Raw genomic sequence first — 15,226 nt, forward strand, 5'->3', positions numbered from 1 at the left:
TTTTGAAAAATGAGCATTCATTTTTATGGTTTCTTATTAGATGACTGATTTCATTTAACTGAATTCTATTTATGTATAATGTCTACATTCTCCATAATTGCATAGAATTTAAGAGAAAGACATACTAGCACATGGAAATACTTTATATACTTGTGTATAAGTCGATGTGCATTTTAGGACCAAAAATTATCATTTTAGGTATAAGTCGACTGTAGATTCTAGACAAATGGTTCGTCTCCTGGCTCTTTCTTGCACAGATAATTTTCTTGTTGGTGTATTTTTTGTAAGACCTAAATTGTTTTTTGGCATCTACGAGCGATAATATGTGCATTTACGCAAGTGTGGTCTATTCAATTTTCATATATAGAACCAACCCGCTGCACACTTACATGCAACGAACGCAAATGTTGCTAATCGGACAATGACATGCGGTAGATTCCAGGTGCAGTTACAGTTTTTAGGCATATTTTATGTCACATACCATAATAACGTGAATGTATACAATGCATGAGCCATAAAAATGCCATTAAATTGATAATAAATAGTTAATATTGTCGTTTATAGGATTTTTAATTAAAACATCAACCAATAGCTATTACGTCACGCATACATATTTGTAATGCTGTCGTTCAACCGTTACCTGACAAATTCCATGTTTAAAATTTTCACACTTTTAAACCGATTTTTTTTTCCCAACTAAAACCCAAAATTAAAGTTTTGCATGTGTTCAAACATTAAGTTTCATGTCTGTAGACCAAAAACTGACAGGAGTTTTGTAGGCAAAATTTTTTCAACAAATATTTATACGCATAAATAAGTATATATAGGAAGAGGTTTTACGCAAATATTATGCAAGTATAAATCATGTAGAATATCTGCATGAATATAATTACATGTAATAGTTAACTAAAGATGATCATCATATAAGAAAACCGAAAAAACTAATAGGGAATTAATTAAAATGAATGTTTAAAAGAATATGCAAATTAGCTAGATCTTTTGCAAATGAATGTAATTCCATGACCCATATACAACAAAATTGTGTTTTCTTTTTAAATAAACAGAAAAATGGGGTTTTAATATGAATATCAATACACAAAAAATTATCCCAAATTTATAGGAGTATAGATAATATATAAATGGTACTGTCATCTGCAGGCAAATTACATTTTTATAAATAGAATAGATTGTATTCTTTGTTTAATTCTTTTATTTTTATTTACCTTTACTCCAGGTGCAGCTTCAGTTGTTGACTGCAATCGTCAAATTATTTTTGAAGCGTCCAACTGATACGCAGGAGTTGGTACAGCAAGTTTTGAGTTTGGCTACACAGGTTTGTAAATTTATTCAAATATCTCCATATACCATGTGGGAGGGGGAAGTATACATATAGTTATATTTCATTTATGTGAAGTAATGCTTAAAACTTTTTCTGGAGTAATCAGTTTTTAATCTAAAATAAAAATTTCATAAAAAATATGCTAATTCCTGGAAATGATTAAGGACAACTGCATACTCTTGCTCCTAGCCCTGAGTCTCTTTCATTTCTATAATTTTCAATGATCAAATTATAAAAGAAGTTGTCTTTACTTACTATTGATTTAAAAAAAAAAAAAAAAAAAACTGAAATGTAAATTCTCATGAATCATGATTTTTCTTTTTGGATCGGCTTCATTCTGTTGTTGACATTGGTTTCCCTGATATTTTTATTATTTTTTAACTATGTCTTTTCTAACTTTGCTACAATATTTTAGAGTCCTTGGCTTATCTTTGATTTACTTTTTCCTTTGTAGGATAGCGACAACCCTGACCTTCGTGACCGTGGTTATATCTATTGGCGCCTGCTATCAACTGATCCTGCAGCAGCGAAAGATGTTGTTTTGGCTGAAAAGCCTTTAATCTCTGAGGAGACTGACCTGATTGAACCAACTCTTCTGGATGAGCTGATTTGTCATATTGCAAGTTTAGCTTCTGTTTACCATAAACCTCCGAATGCATTTGTCGAAGGCCGGGCCGCAACACGTAAGGCCCTGCCACCTCGTTCTACTTCGTAAGTTTTCATACCTTTCATTTATTATTTTTTTTTTTTTTTTGAACTATTAATACTGACATGTCAATCTCCCACTCCTTTTTGAAGCCCTCCTCCTGACTCAGAAGTATCCTGATTTAGGGCTACGAAACTAACTCGGCCACCGACAAATGTGAGACGGAAGATTATACAACGCAGCACCTCCTTACCTCCACTTTCCTACGTAACCAGTAAGGGGTACTCTAAGTTGGAACAAATAAAATATGCCTCTGTCTTAAAGTATTTTCCCTTCACTAACTGATGGCAGAAAAGAAAGTGTAGTATTGGAACAGATAGAGTTCAAAATAGACTTTGTAACCTTGTAGATGTCCTTTTCTCTTCCCTGCAACCTCTTTCCCACAGAAGAGATATTGCTAGTTTGTCTTTGCTTTATCGTTATTTTCATGGGAAGTGATCGACTGAGCACCAATCTATGGTCCCTCCCCCCTCGCCAAAATTTCACAAGAAACACTTGTCTAGTTGAAAACACTATCAATAATTCCCCCCCTTCCCACTCTTTATCTGTGCTTAAACCTAAACGTAGATTCCATGAACAAAACTTTCTTAGAACTGCGCACATGTAAAACTCACTTCCGCTTTCCTGCTTTCCAGCGTATGATTGTCTTCAAGTCTAACATAAACAAGTTTTTGATTAACTGTTCACTTAAGTTAACAAATTTACCGAATTTCCATTACTAATAATTACTATATTGTCCAATTGACTACTGTACACTTTAACTCTTAACCTCAAGTGACCTCTTGGCCTTGATAAGTGGTGATGCCTTTGTAAAAAAAAAAACCCAGATACTACACTTTGCTACTAGCGAAACGTATGACTTTCCACCTTTTTTAATTCCCTTGATTAATTTTATTGGTTATTGCATGTCTTGGAAAACAACTGCCATTACAACAATGTCTTTGACACTCTTATGAATTATCTTCACTTTGTAATATTTATGTGTATTTATTTGTATATAAATATAAATCCATCCTGTCACATCAAAGTTAGCAAGTAAAATTTAAAAAATGCCAATTCCCCAAATGAAACTATATCAAATGGTGAAAAGAAGCAAATAGCAAATCGGGCAACCTTACTTGTCTATAATAAATTTGGAAAGAAATCCTTCCCTCTAAAAAAATGTCAACTGTTGGTGTTTATTTCTTTAGGTCATCAGAAATGATGCAATAATCTATATGCCTATAAAGTTAAAAAAAAAATTTCTCGTTCTGACATTGATATTAAAAGTCTACTTTTCTACTTGAAAATTATTGCAACAAACTTAATATACTCAGTCATTGATATGCGAGTGACTAAATAAAGGTTAACTAATTTGCATATTCTTTTAAAAACTTTAATTTATTCTTCAGTTTTGGTTTCTTATTGGCTGATTAGTTTCATTTAAATATTACACACCGTTCTACTTATGCATATTTTCTACGTTGTGCATAATTGGGTAGCATTTAGGATGAAATGGTTCTAGCAAACTTATATATATATGAGCAAATAGTTAATAAAACATGTTAAAAAACACTTTGAAAAAGAGTTAAAAACATATTTAATTTGAAAAGGAAACCCGTAATAAGTGGATAGTCCTTAATCCGCGGAGTTTTGAAGAAATACTTTCCTTCTCATCAGAGGGTAGGAATTAGCAAAATCCGGGATCGGATTTTGCTTGCAAAAGTATTTGATGAAACTGCAAGTAGGTCAAAGATCTTACTTGATAACAAAAAGTGAAGCAGAGGGAATATGGTGAAGAAAAAGGGGATTTCACGTGAATGGATAGTCTGGTGAAAGGTAAAGTATCCAATGACGGTAAAATCCAAAAATGTAAACCTTGCCTCTGTGTGTGCAAGGAAATTCTCTACCAAACTCCTCTTTGAATTTTTGGATCTCAAACTTAAAACTTGATATATAAGGTACTTGAATCTGTGGAACACTTTTGATTTGGTTTTTAGACAATAAAATAGTTGCTAAGGGGGTCAAAATTAAAAAAACAAAACAAAAAAAACATTGGCCTGGCGTAAGTTAAATATCTCGTATTTCTTTCTGCACATGCGCTAATTAACAGTTAGGTTAAACATTTTAAAAAAATTTTCCTTTTGGTTATATTTTTCCGCTTTTGTATACGTATAGATTTAGGTCGTGCGTTAACTGACAAGGCAGGAAAGTTGTATGTTTTGGTTTTGATGCTAACTGATGGCAGCCAAGTCATATTATTTTTTTTTACACATTTGAAATCATTACTTTGTGTTGGGTACAATATAATAATTGATAGAGAATTGGCATGATAATAATACTAACTCTGCATGAATTAAAATATGTTTCATCTTATTCTACGATGAGGCAACACCAGGCGGCCTGCTAGTTTATAAGAACTTAAATTAGTGGTATAATTTCATGATTATGTAGTGTGAACATTGGTGAAGTATAATTTTTATTTTTTTTATTTATTTATTTTTTTAGATACTGTACACAAGTGGTAAAAAAAAAGACTTAAGAATGATTCTTTTTTTTTTTTTTTTCCTCCAAATACATTGGTAAAATTTGGATTTTTTTATGAAAGAAGTTTTTGTAAAATCACATGAGGAGCAATATTAATAATCTGCTCATATGTTTGTGTGGATGTAGTTGTAGGCCATTGTTTTTTGTACTTTTATTTAAGCATAGCTTTTATGAAAGAGAAATGATTGACACATTAAACAGGTTTGTGACCAACAAAATTTTTTATTGAATGCTAGAAACAATACGTATTAATAAATCAAGTTTGTTTTTGAAATGGTATGGTAGTTGTTTGAACCATTGCTGATAAGTATATATGTATTTAAGGTTATTTGAAATGTTAAAAAAAATGGAAAGTATTTTTAAGGTAAGTGTTTAAAGAGAAAGTGAATATTTTGTGAAGAAATGCTTTTGGAGTAAATAAAAGTTGATAGCTAAATTAAATTTTAATGAAAGTGGAAAATTAGTATAAATTAAGTCAGAAAAAATGGATAAACGTTAGAAGGAAGGTATTATTTTATATGATTAAGTATTCACATAGTAAAATAATTATCGACACTTCTACACTATTGGGACAAAATTTTAGAAATTGTAATCACATTAAAACGATGGTATCTACGTAATCTTTGTATTTTTAAGATGATTATATCAGAAAGTCATAAAAATCGATAAGGTAGAAAATTATTTATTAAAGAAAATAAAAAAAAAAATAGAACTTGAAAACGATCATCATATTCATGTAATTTTGGAAGCTACCATTGTAACTTATTAGAATTGACAAAAAAAAATCAGTTGAAACTATTTTTTTTTTTTTTTTTTTTTTTTTACCTGAAAAATTTATTGACTACAAAATCTTGTCCCAGTTCTGTAGAAGCACCAAATTATCTTATAAAAGTAATAGAAAATTTGTTTGCTTGACTTTTATAGAAATTGATGTTAGCAAATTCAAATTAGCAAAGTTTTTTATTGTTTCATTTTTTATTTTATTTTTCTTCAGAGGAAGTTTAGGTGAGGACACAACTGCTGCAAATCAAAATGCAAGCCAAGATGCAGTTTCTAATCAACCTACTGTGATTCCTGGAGTTGATTCTTTGATTGGTGACCTTCTAGATATGGATTTGGGTCCACCTATGCACCAACAACAACAAGCGCAAATGTATACTGGCCAACCTCTTCCTAGCTCAGGAGGAGCTGGGATGGACATATTTGGAGAAGGGCTTGATACATTGGTAAGACATTTTGACAACATATAAATATTATCAACAAAATTGTACATTGCTTTTCTTTTAAGTTGATACACAATATTATAAAATTAATTTATTTGCTGGCTAAATCATATTTTAAGGAAGGCAGTGAAAATTTTTTAAAAAGATCAATCCAACCAGATACAATAGACCCTCTGTTTACCAAGGAATATAATGCATAGGTGCATATGAAGTAATAAAGTTGTACATTTAAAACCAAGAATGGATGTAAAGCTCCCAAAATTCATATTAGAATTGTCTGTGGATGAAGTACTAGAAAAATTCAAATGTGAGACTCTTCTGGAAGTTGAAGATTCAGTGGAATCAATAAGCTATAAAATAGCTTTTTCGAAGCTATAAAATAAAAACGCATATATATAATCACAAATAGTTTACAAAATTTTCAATTTCTGACAAGTAATGAAAATATTTTGCTTTGATGTTGCATGTATAAAATTAATTATGTACATCTTTCCTTTAGCTCGGCACTGGTGTTAGTGGAGGTGACGCTCTTGGAGGACTTGGAGACATTTTTGGTCTTCCTGCTACACAATTCTATGTTCCACCTCAAGAGGTAAGTAGTAAAAATATATCTTGCAGTATATGCCTGACTGTATATTTTGAATATACTTTTGCTTTGTATATATATAAATATACGATTTGGAAAAATCAGAAGTTGAAGTTTCAATAAAATTTCCATCATGACCAAAATTTTCAAAGGTCATATAAGATTCAGGGTTTCATTGGGCCAAGCAGTAAATGAACAGATTTCAATTTTTTAATTGACTATGACCTAGATATCTCGAAATCAAATTTGTTCCAAGTTAGACCGTGACTACTATTTTGGCTAAGTTTGATGATTGCTCAAACATAGTGAGAAACTCAACTGAATATAATCTTCTTGGCCGAAGTAAATATACCAATAATTAAAAATGGCTTGAAGTCTTTAAATATATTTGCAACTATAATTGGTTATGTTTTTTAATATGAATGCAAACTGAAATTGTATTTAGAAATTGCAAGGCTTGCTCTCTCTTGAAATTGAATGTCATAAAACTCTGACAAGTGTTGCCAGTCTTCAGATAATGGTATTTGTTACTGTCAGGCTGATGTATGATTTTATTTAATTCTAGAAGATATACTATCCCAGGCTTTATCTTCTCTCTGAGAAGAGGTTAGTTTATTGCTAACTTCCCTGAGGCGGCCCTACCAGGAATACCAACTGGGGTTGCATGAGCATTTTCTGTAGGCCAGAATATTCTAGTGTGTTGGCTTCTCAAACAACACCTACCCCTGTGTGAACTTCCTGACAAATGGATAAATAAGTATTATTGATGTTGCACTATTGTAACCAGTGCTTTGATCCCCACGGATAATCTGAATGACGCCAACTCATCATACCAGCATCTTAAATCTCAGTTAAATACTAATAGTTTCACAAAATCATCATTTTAATATCAATAAATAATATTTTCAGGGTATTTTTTTTTTTTTTTTTTTTTTTACTTATCTGTATATATTTTCTTTTAGGTTTGGGTTCCAGCTTCAAAAGGAAAAGGTCTTGAGATTAGTGGAACATTTACAAGAAAAAGTGGACAGATAATGATGGAATTGACGTTTACAAACCGAGCAATGCAAGCAATGGGAGGTTTTGCTATTCAGTTTAATAAGAATAGGTAAGTTTATAATTTTCGTGCAAATGTTTTATTTTCCTATGAGGTCATCAGGTGCATCTTAAACTCATATTACACATCATCAGTTTCTGTGCAGTGTGTATTTTTCAACATGTGCTGACTAGGTTTCTGTTTTCCAGACATCATCACAATGTGCGCAGATTGCCAGATAGACTCTTTCTTTGTTCAATAGTGATAATGCTCTGTTATACTTTCAAACACCATTAAATGTTACCTAAAAAATAAAGGGTCTGTTTTAAAAAGAATTTTTGATTTCTATGTTAATACAGTTATTAGGTTTAAAATTTAAGTTCTCCATTGTTGAGCCTATGTTGAACAGGGATGTCATAAAAATTGACAAGAAACCGTCACGAGTGAAAATGAATACTGATCACCAAAAATTTTAAATTCATCCAGTTAAATTCAACTTTTAGCTCTTAGAGAAAATCAACTTATATTTTTTTAAATGTGAAAAAAAAAGAAGGAATTATCTCCCTTGAATATGATCATATGTCGATGTACAGCTAGAAGTTAAATTTATTTTATAAAAACAAAACTACTGGATGAATTTTCGTAATTTTGTGGTGAGCAGTATTTTCCCTCACAAGTAAGTACATTCATAAAGGATTAATTTTATATCCATATTCAATTTGTAACCGTGGAAAAGCACCAAAATTTAAACTAAAATGAACTGTCACATCAGATAAATATTGAATTCTTCAAAATTTATCTGATGTGACTAAAGTTTGTTTCATTTTTATTTTCAAACTTAATATTTTTAGGATATATTATTGTTCATGCTTTACAAATGTCTTTTTTAATCATTTTATAATATAAAATATGCTAAATACACTGAGGGAAAAAAATTAACACTCTTTTGTAAAATAAAGCTATGAGAATTGCAGAATCAGAAGTTTTGCAAGGAGTTGGAGTCGGATTTGTAATAAGTTGAAGCTATATTAAAAAAAAATTGTTGGCTGTCTTAACTTAATTCTTGGGGCAACACTGAGTAGATCTGAAATGGTTGTTTGTATTATTTGTATTGATCGAACTAACGTTCTGGTCTTGAGTGTTATTTGCACAATGTTTCCATTGATGTAACCTCTGACCTTTAAGTTGCTATCTTATCAGTAGTTTTAATATAAAAACAGCAAAAGTTGTTGGTATTTAGATAATTTTATGGCTGTAATTTGAGCCTGGAAATTGTGCTAAAAATGAAAATAAAGCTGCTGGAAAGACAAAAAAAATAATTGAATAAACAGGTACTAAAATGATTAAAACAAATCACTGGAAGTTGGTAAAATATTTTAAATGTATGTTTTCGGGTATGAAGGTACAAGTTTACTCAATGTATGCCTATTAAATTCCAATCTTTTTCAATTTTGACCCCTTAGGAGTTATTTTCACCAGCTAAAAACCAAATTGAATTTGTTCCACAGATCCAAATCTCCTATATATTAAGTTTCAAGTTTATATTCCAAAAATTGACAAAGTAGTTTGGTAAAGGCTTTTCCTCACAGACAGACAGACAGTTACTGGGAGTAGATTGAATTATTTGTAGAAATATGGATTTTCTAATTATTAAATCACTTATCGAAAACTTGCTGCTTTTGCTCATAATTTTTATCCTTTTCTTATTTCTTGTTTCAATGATTTCAAGTAGTGAATACAAATTAAATTACATGCATTTGGCCCAATTCATGATATGAAGAAAAAGATGTTTTATATTTTATTATATAGATGTAATTTTGGTTTCTATAATTTGGTACAGATATTAAAGATTTATATTTAATTTTTAAATTTAGTTTTAAAGATGCTTTATAAAATGTATATTTAAGCTAATGATTTTTATTTTTCTTTGAATGTAGTTTTGGTCTTATGCCAGCACAAGCACTCCAGGTTCAGAGTCCTTTGAACCCAAATCAGACAACAAGCACTTCCCTGATATTGAATACTTTAGGACCAGTTCAGAAAATGGAACCTTTAACAAGCCTACAGGTGAGCCATTTTGCTTTTTTCAATTTATTGGGTGATCAGAAAGTCTTGTTATCCTTAAAGAAAACAAGTAATTGAGAAACCTACAGCAATCAGGAATATGACGTCTTCATTTTTTTAGGAGAATTTATCTTTTTGTAATTCAGATATAACAAAATTGTATTTAATAATACTTTTTAATAATAATGTTTAATAATATGACATCTATAATATTTTAATAATATATAATATTTTGATATGACATCTTTACTTTGTAGCACGTTTGTCTTTTTGTAATTCAGAAATAACAAAATTGTTTTTTATTCAGAAAAGGTTGTTTTTCTGGTTTAATCTGTCCTTTTTTTTTTTTTTTTTTAATGCCAAACATATTTTTAATAATTTTAATATGCACAAAATAAACTATAAGTATTATTTTTACCCCCCCCCCCGTTAATTTTGTAATTTAATGATTTTAAAAGCAAAAATAAAGATAAAACATATCAGTTAATAATTTCAATATGAAAAACATTAGTATTCTGCACTAAATTATTTTTAAGAAAATTAGATTCTATTTTTTTTTTGTAATTATGAACCCTCTGAAAAACAATTATTTTAAAATTTAGAGTGGGTGATCAATTTCACATATGAATTTAATATCAAATTGATCTGCTATTTTCTGAGGATTCTAGTGATAGGGCATTTAAGCCTTTTAGTGGGCTGCGTGTGAGTCTACTTTCTAAATGATTACATGTGACGTTATGAGCTTTTGTTTTGCCGAGGAAGGGGATACATAGGGTCAAGAGATAGTTGAAGAGGGTGGTACTCAAAACTAGGATTAGTGATAGAGTAAGTAATTATTTTGTTTTACTAACTTTTCAGCATGAAAAAGGTGCCCCCCCCCCCAAAAAAAAAAATAATGCACAGAATTTATCCCTCATAGCAAAAGTCTTTTGGAGGTCAACTGCTCTATAAAGATAGATTGGACTGAAATTACTGAGTGTTCTATGTTTAATTTCATACATGCATGCACAGGGGAGGTTGTGAGGGTAGAAAATTGGAAGGTGAGGACTATGGCTAATTGGGAAATTCAGTTATTTTATTTTTTTTTTTTGCCAATGGCCACTTACATTCAGAGTGATACAAGAAACCTTCACGCAATTAATTTTATTCAAGAACAGTAAGAAAAAATAAAGAACACATGAAACGATGTAATGGATTAACTTTGAATGCCGTTTTCATTTTTTATTTGTTTCTATGTAGGTTGCCATCAAGAACAACATAGATGTGTTCTACTTCAGCTGCAATGTGCCGATGCACGTCTTTTTTGTTGAGGATGGTGAAATGGACAAACGAGTGTTTCTGGCCACATGGAAGGACATACCAGCTCAGAATGAAGTGCAGCATACCATCAACAATGTGCAGCACAATGCAGGTATGCACCTTCTGTTTTTTGTTTTTTTTTTAAGTTGATGTGTACGTCTGCTGGAATAACTAGCAGAACCCCGTGGAAATTCTGCAGTAATTTCTACATGAATTTGTTTCAAGTTACTGTTATTAATAATTACTGTTATTAATAATTACTGTTATTAATAATTACTGTTATTAATAATTACTATTAATAATAATTACTATTATTAATAATTACTGTTATTAATAGTTACTGTTATTAATAGTTACTGTTATTAATAGTTACTATTATTAATAATTACTGTTATTAATAGTTACTATTATTAATAATTACTGTTATTAATAATTACTGTTATTAATAGTTACTATTATTAATAGTTACTATTATTAATAATTACTGTTATTAATAGTTACTATTATTAATAATTACTGTTATTAATAATTACTGTTAATAATTACTGTTATTAATAACAGTAATTATTAATAATTACTGTTATTAATAATTACTGTTATTAATAATTACTGTTATTAATAATTACTGTTATTAATAATTACTGTTATTAATAATTACTATTAATAATAGTTACTGTTATTAATAGTTACTGTTATTAATAGTTACTGTTATTAATAATTACTGTTATTAATAGTTACTATTATTAATAATTACTATTATTAATAATTACTGTTATTAATAATTACTATTATTAATAATTACTGTTATTAATAACAGTAATTATTAATAATTACTGTTATTAATAATTACTGTTATTAATAATTACTATTATTAATAATTACTATTATTAATAATTACTGTTATTAATAATTACTGTTATTAATAATTACTGTTATTAATAATTACTGTTATTAATAATTAAGTTAATGTTGTTATAATATTTTAATGCTTGATTGCGTTCTAGTACAATATACTAAGACAGAGGTCTCCAAAATACAGCTCACAGGCCAGATGTGGCCCACCAAAGTTTTTGATCTTGTCCAAGGAGCTCTTATTGAAAACAAAGTATTCAGTGAAAATTTAAAAAATGGAAATGTGTAAAAATAGTGTGGTCTTTCTTTTTTGTTCAGAAAATGATTAAAAGAATGATGTTTAGGAGAAATCAGTTTCACTAAAAAAGCAAAGCTAATTAGCAAAAGAATATAAAACAAGTCAAAGTCATTTTTAAAAAATTTTTATTAAAAAACTTTTTTATATTTTGGTCTGCATAATGTCAACAATTTGCCCCTCCTCTGTTCAAAAATTTTGAAAACCCCTGTACTAAAAAACAAATTTGAAAGTATAAATTAAAATTATTCTTGGTATATCATTATGGTCTTCATGACATAGGAGCAGAGGTCTGCTCCTATGTCATGAAGACCATAATCAAGACATTAATGGCTAATCCAAAACCATGCATGACTTTATTTTTCAAATTGGTTCTTTGGTTTATTTAATCATTTTCTGAAAATATAAATGAAAAAACAATTCTAAATTACTTTAAAGAGGTAAATCTCTTCTCCAAAATATAAATCTACCTTACAAAAAAAAAATTCAACCAAAATCTTTTACTAATCTTCCAATCTCACCTCGACATACTAGAAAATAAAGAACACCTACCTTACTAAGATAACCCCCAATAAAAAAATAAAAATAAAAATAAAAAAAAACTTATTTGGCCTTTGATGACCATGCAGCTGTTGATAGGCCAATAAACCAAAGAAATTATTTTCTGTTGGCAGTAGAAAAGTTTTGCAAGAAAATGTATTTCTTTTTGAAATATTAGTAATAACTAGTGCAATCTCATTTAAATTCCAGTTTTTCTACATCAATCTGTACAATTTAGTGTTAAGATTATTTCTTTCTGAAATAACCTGTCAATCAATACTATTACAAAAAAATAATTTTGTGTAAAAGTAATTGTTATTGTTAACTAGTTATTTAAGTAAATAAAATGTATATGTCTCTTTAAAATTGCCATAAATATATTTTCATACTTTACGACTAAGCTCTACTCACGTATTGAAAACTGTTATACATAATATATATCACATTATACATACATGAAATAATTATATTTTCTCAGACATGGTCTCCCAGAAATTACGCAATAACAATATCTTCACAATTGCCAAACGCAATGTAGAAGGGCAGGATATGCTTTACCAATCGCTGAAACTGACCAACGGAATCTGGGTTTTGGCGGAATTGAAGATTCAACAAGGAAATCCAACTTTTACGGTAAGAAAAGAAAACTTAATTTTTTTATTCACTTTTTGAAGTTCTAAGTTAATATAATTCAAATTAAAACTTCATAAATGTGCATGTATTGAATAAAAGCTCAAATTTCATGATTTATTAGCAGGTTCATCTGGTATTGCTCAGTAATGAATGTTAACCCCTGTGTACTCCTGTGTACTCCTGTTCCCAGCCCTGAACCCAGTATTACAATTGTTATTACATTCTATAATTTTTGAGATGATGATGATTGATAGTTTGAATTATTCTTCAATGAGTCATGGCATTGTGGATAAAGGTATTAAGTATAATCAGATCTTGTGGAGGTCGATGGTTCAATCCTTCATGTGGACAATTCTAAGAATAGAATTATGAATTACTTAAGATTTTTACTTGCTCATGGCTGACAGAATGAAAGCACGTTATCCTTGTGGATTAAATAAAGGATTCAATACAAAATTCCATACAGATTTCCCAGGTTCAACATAAAGCTTGCCAATTTCGACATGATAGACCTAAAGGTCAGAGGTTATATTGGCCAAAAAAATGTGAGAATAAAATTGAAAATGAGAACAGTAGTCCAAATAATGAGATAATCAAACTAATACAATAACATTATATTTCAGAATTTGTTAGATGAAGATAATTTATATTATTTTGATCTGTGGCACAGTGGATAAAAGTGCTAAGTTAATCAGTTCTATGTGACAATCTTCTGTACAGATGATATTAGGAAAACAATTAAGAATAAAGCTTATAGCTGACGCAATAAGTTTTGCTTGTGGATTAAATAAAAGGATTCCGTTTTAAATTCTGTACAGATTGCCAAGTTCAACAAGACATACGGCTGAAGACTGTCGGAGGTGACATTGGTCGAAATGTTGTAAGAATAATATGGAAGATAAAAAATGTTGTAAGAATAATATGGAAGATAAAAAATGTTGTAAGAATAATATGGAAGATAAAAAATGTTGTAAGAATAATATGGAAGATAAAAAATGTAAGAATAATATGGAAGATAAAAAATGTAAGAATAATATGGAAGATAAAAAATGTAAGAATAATATGGAAGATAAAAAATGTAAGAATAATATGGAAGATAAAAAATGTAAGAATAATATGGAAGATAAAAAATGTAAGAATAATATGGAAGATAAAAAATGTAAGAATAATATGGAAGATAAAAAATGTAAGAATAATATGGAAGATAAAAAATGTAAGAATAATATGGAAGATAAAAAATGTAAGAATAATATGGAAGATAAAAAATGTAAGAATAATATGGAAGATAAAAAATGTTGTAAGAATAATATGGAAGATAAAAAATGTTGTAAGAATAATATGGAAGATAAAAAATGTTGTAAGAATAATATGGAAGATAAAAAATGTTGTAAGAATAATATGGAAGATAAAAAATGTTGTAAGAATAATATGGAAGATAAAAAATGTTGTAAGAATAATATGGAAGATAAAAAATGTAATCCATAATCTAAATACATTTTTACAATATTCTGTAATTTTTATGTTATCTTTTTGCCATTTATTTATTTAAAACATCATCTTACTTTCCTCTTTTACTGCTCTTACTTCTTCTCCATCTTTATATCATTTCTCTCATTTGATCTCTCTACCTCACCTCAACCATCTAAAGGATTCTAATATACTAAAGGCTATATGTCTGTCTCCATATTTTCAAACTCTATCTCCTCCAAACCTAAAAGTTGCAGAGTGGCGCCTCAAATGGTTTTTTTATGGACCGTTTTTTTTTTTTTTTTTTTTTTTATGGGTCTTTAGCCGATTAAAATAGTTTTTAAGGGGTCAAAAATGGGTCAAAATTGAAAAAATCTTTATACATTTTGTAGATTCATCTTAATTTCTGATCAGCCCATATGCGTGTCACGTTGGTACAGTGGTAACGTCACCAGCTTTGAATGCTACAGTTTTGCTTTCAGTTTCGATTCTAGCTGATAGCACCCAAATATTTTTTTTTTACTTTTGAAAGCATGACTCTATAATAATATTTACAGAATCTGGACAAATTAAAACATCATATTTAAGTATATTTTATGCCCGGGCAAAGCCGGGCACCTTTCCACTAGTCTATTTATATAAAATAACCTTTGTATGATT

General features: G+C 29.2%; 1 protein-coding gene across 2 annotated transcripts in view; it reads left to right on the plus strand.

Annotated features, from left to right (window-relative positions):
- The window catches only part of LOC145268176 (AP-1 complex subunit beta-1-like), an 89,403-nt gene that overhangs the window by 70,626 nt on the left and 3,551 nt on the right, over positions 1 to 15,226 (plus strand). For both annotated transcript variants that reach the window (XM_080123391.1, XM_080123392.1), the window contains exons 14-21: positions 1,235 to 1,333; positions 1,794 to 2,050; positions 5,566 to 5,797; positions 6,294 to 6,386; positions 7,343 to 7,488; positions 9,354 to 9,483; positions 10,720 to 10,891; positions 12,945 to 13,099. In XM_080123391.1, the coding sequence (XP_079979517.1) occupies positions 1,235 to 1,333; positions 1,794 to 2,050; positions 5,566 to 5,797; positions 6,294 to 6,386; positions 7,343 to 7,488; positions 9,354 to 9,483; positions 10,720 to 10,891; positions 12,945 to 13,099 (1,284 nt within the window). The remainder of the gene's footprint in view (positions 1 to 1,234; positions 1,334 to 1,793; positions 2,051 to 5,565; positions 5,798 to 6,293; positions 6,387 to 7,342; positions 7,489 to 9,353; positions 9,484 to 10,719; positions 10,892 to 12,944; positions 13,100 to 15,226) is intronic.

The sequence above is a fragment of the Euprymna scolopes genome, chromosome 43 (assembly GCF_053919585.1).
Source record: "Euprymna scolopes isolate OS-2025 chromosome 43, ASM5391958v1, whole genome shotgun sequence".
In the NCBI taxonomy this organism is placed as follows: domain Eukaryota; kingdom Metazoa; phylum Mollusca; class Cephalopoda; order Sepiida; family Sepiolidae; genus Euprymna; species Euprymna scolopes.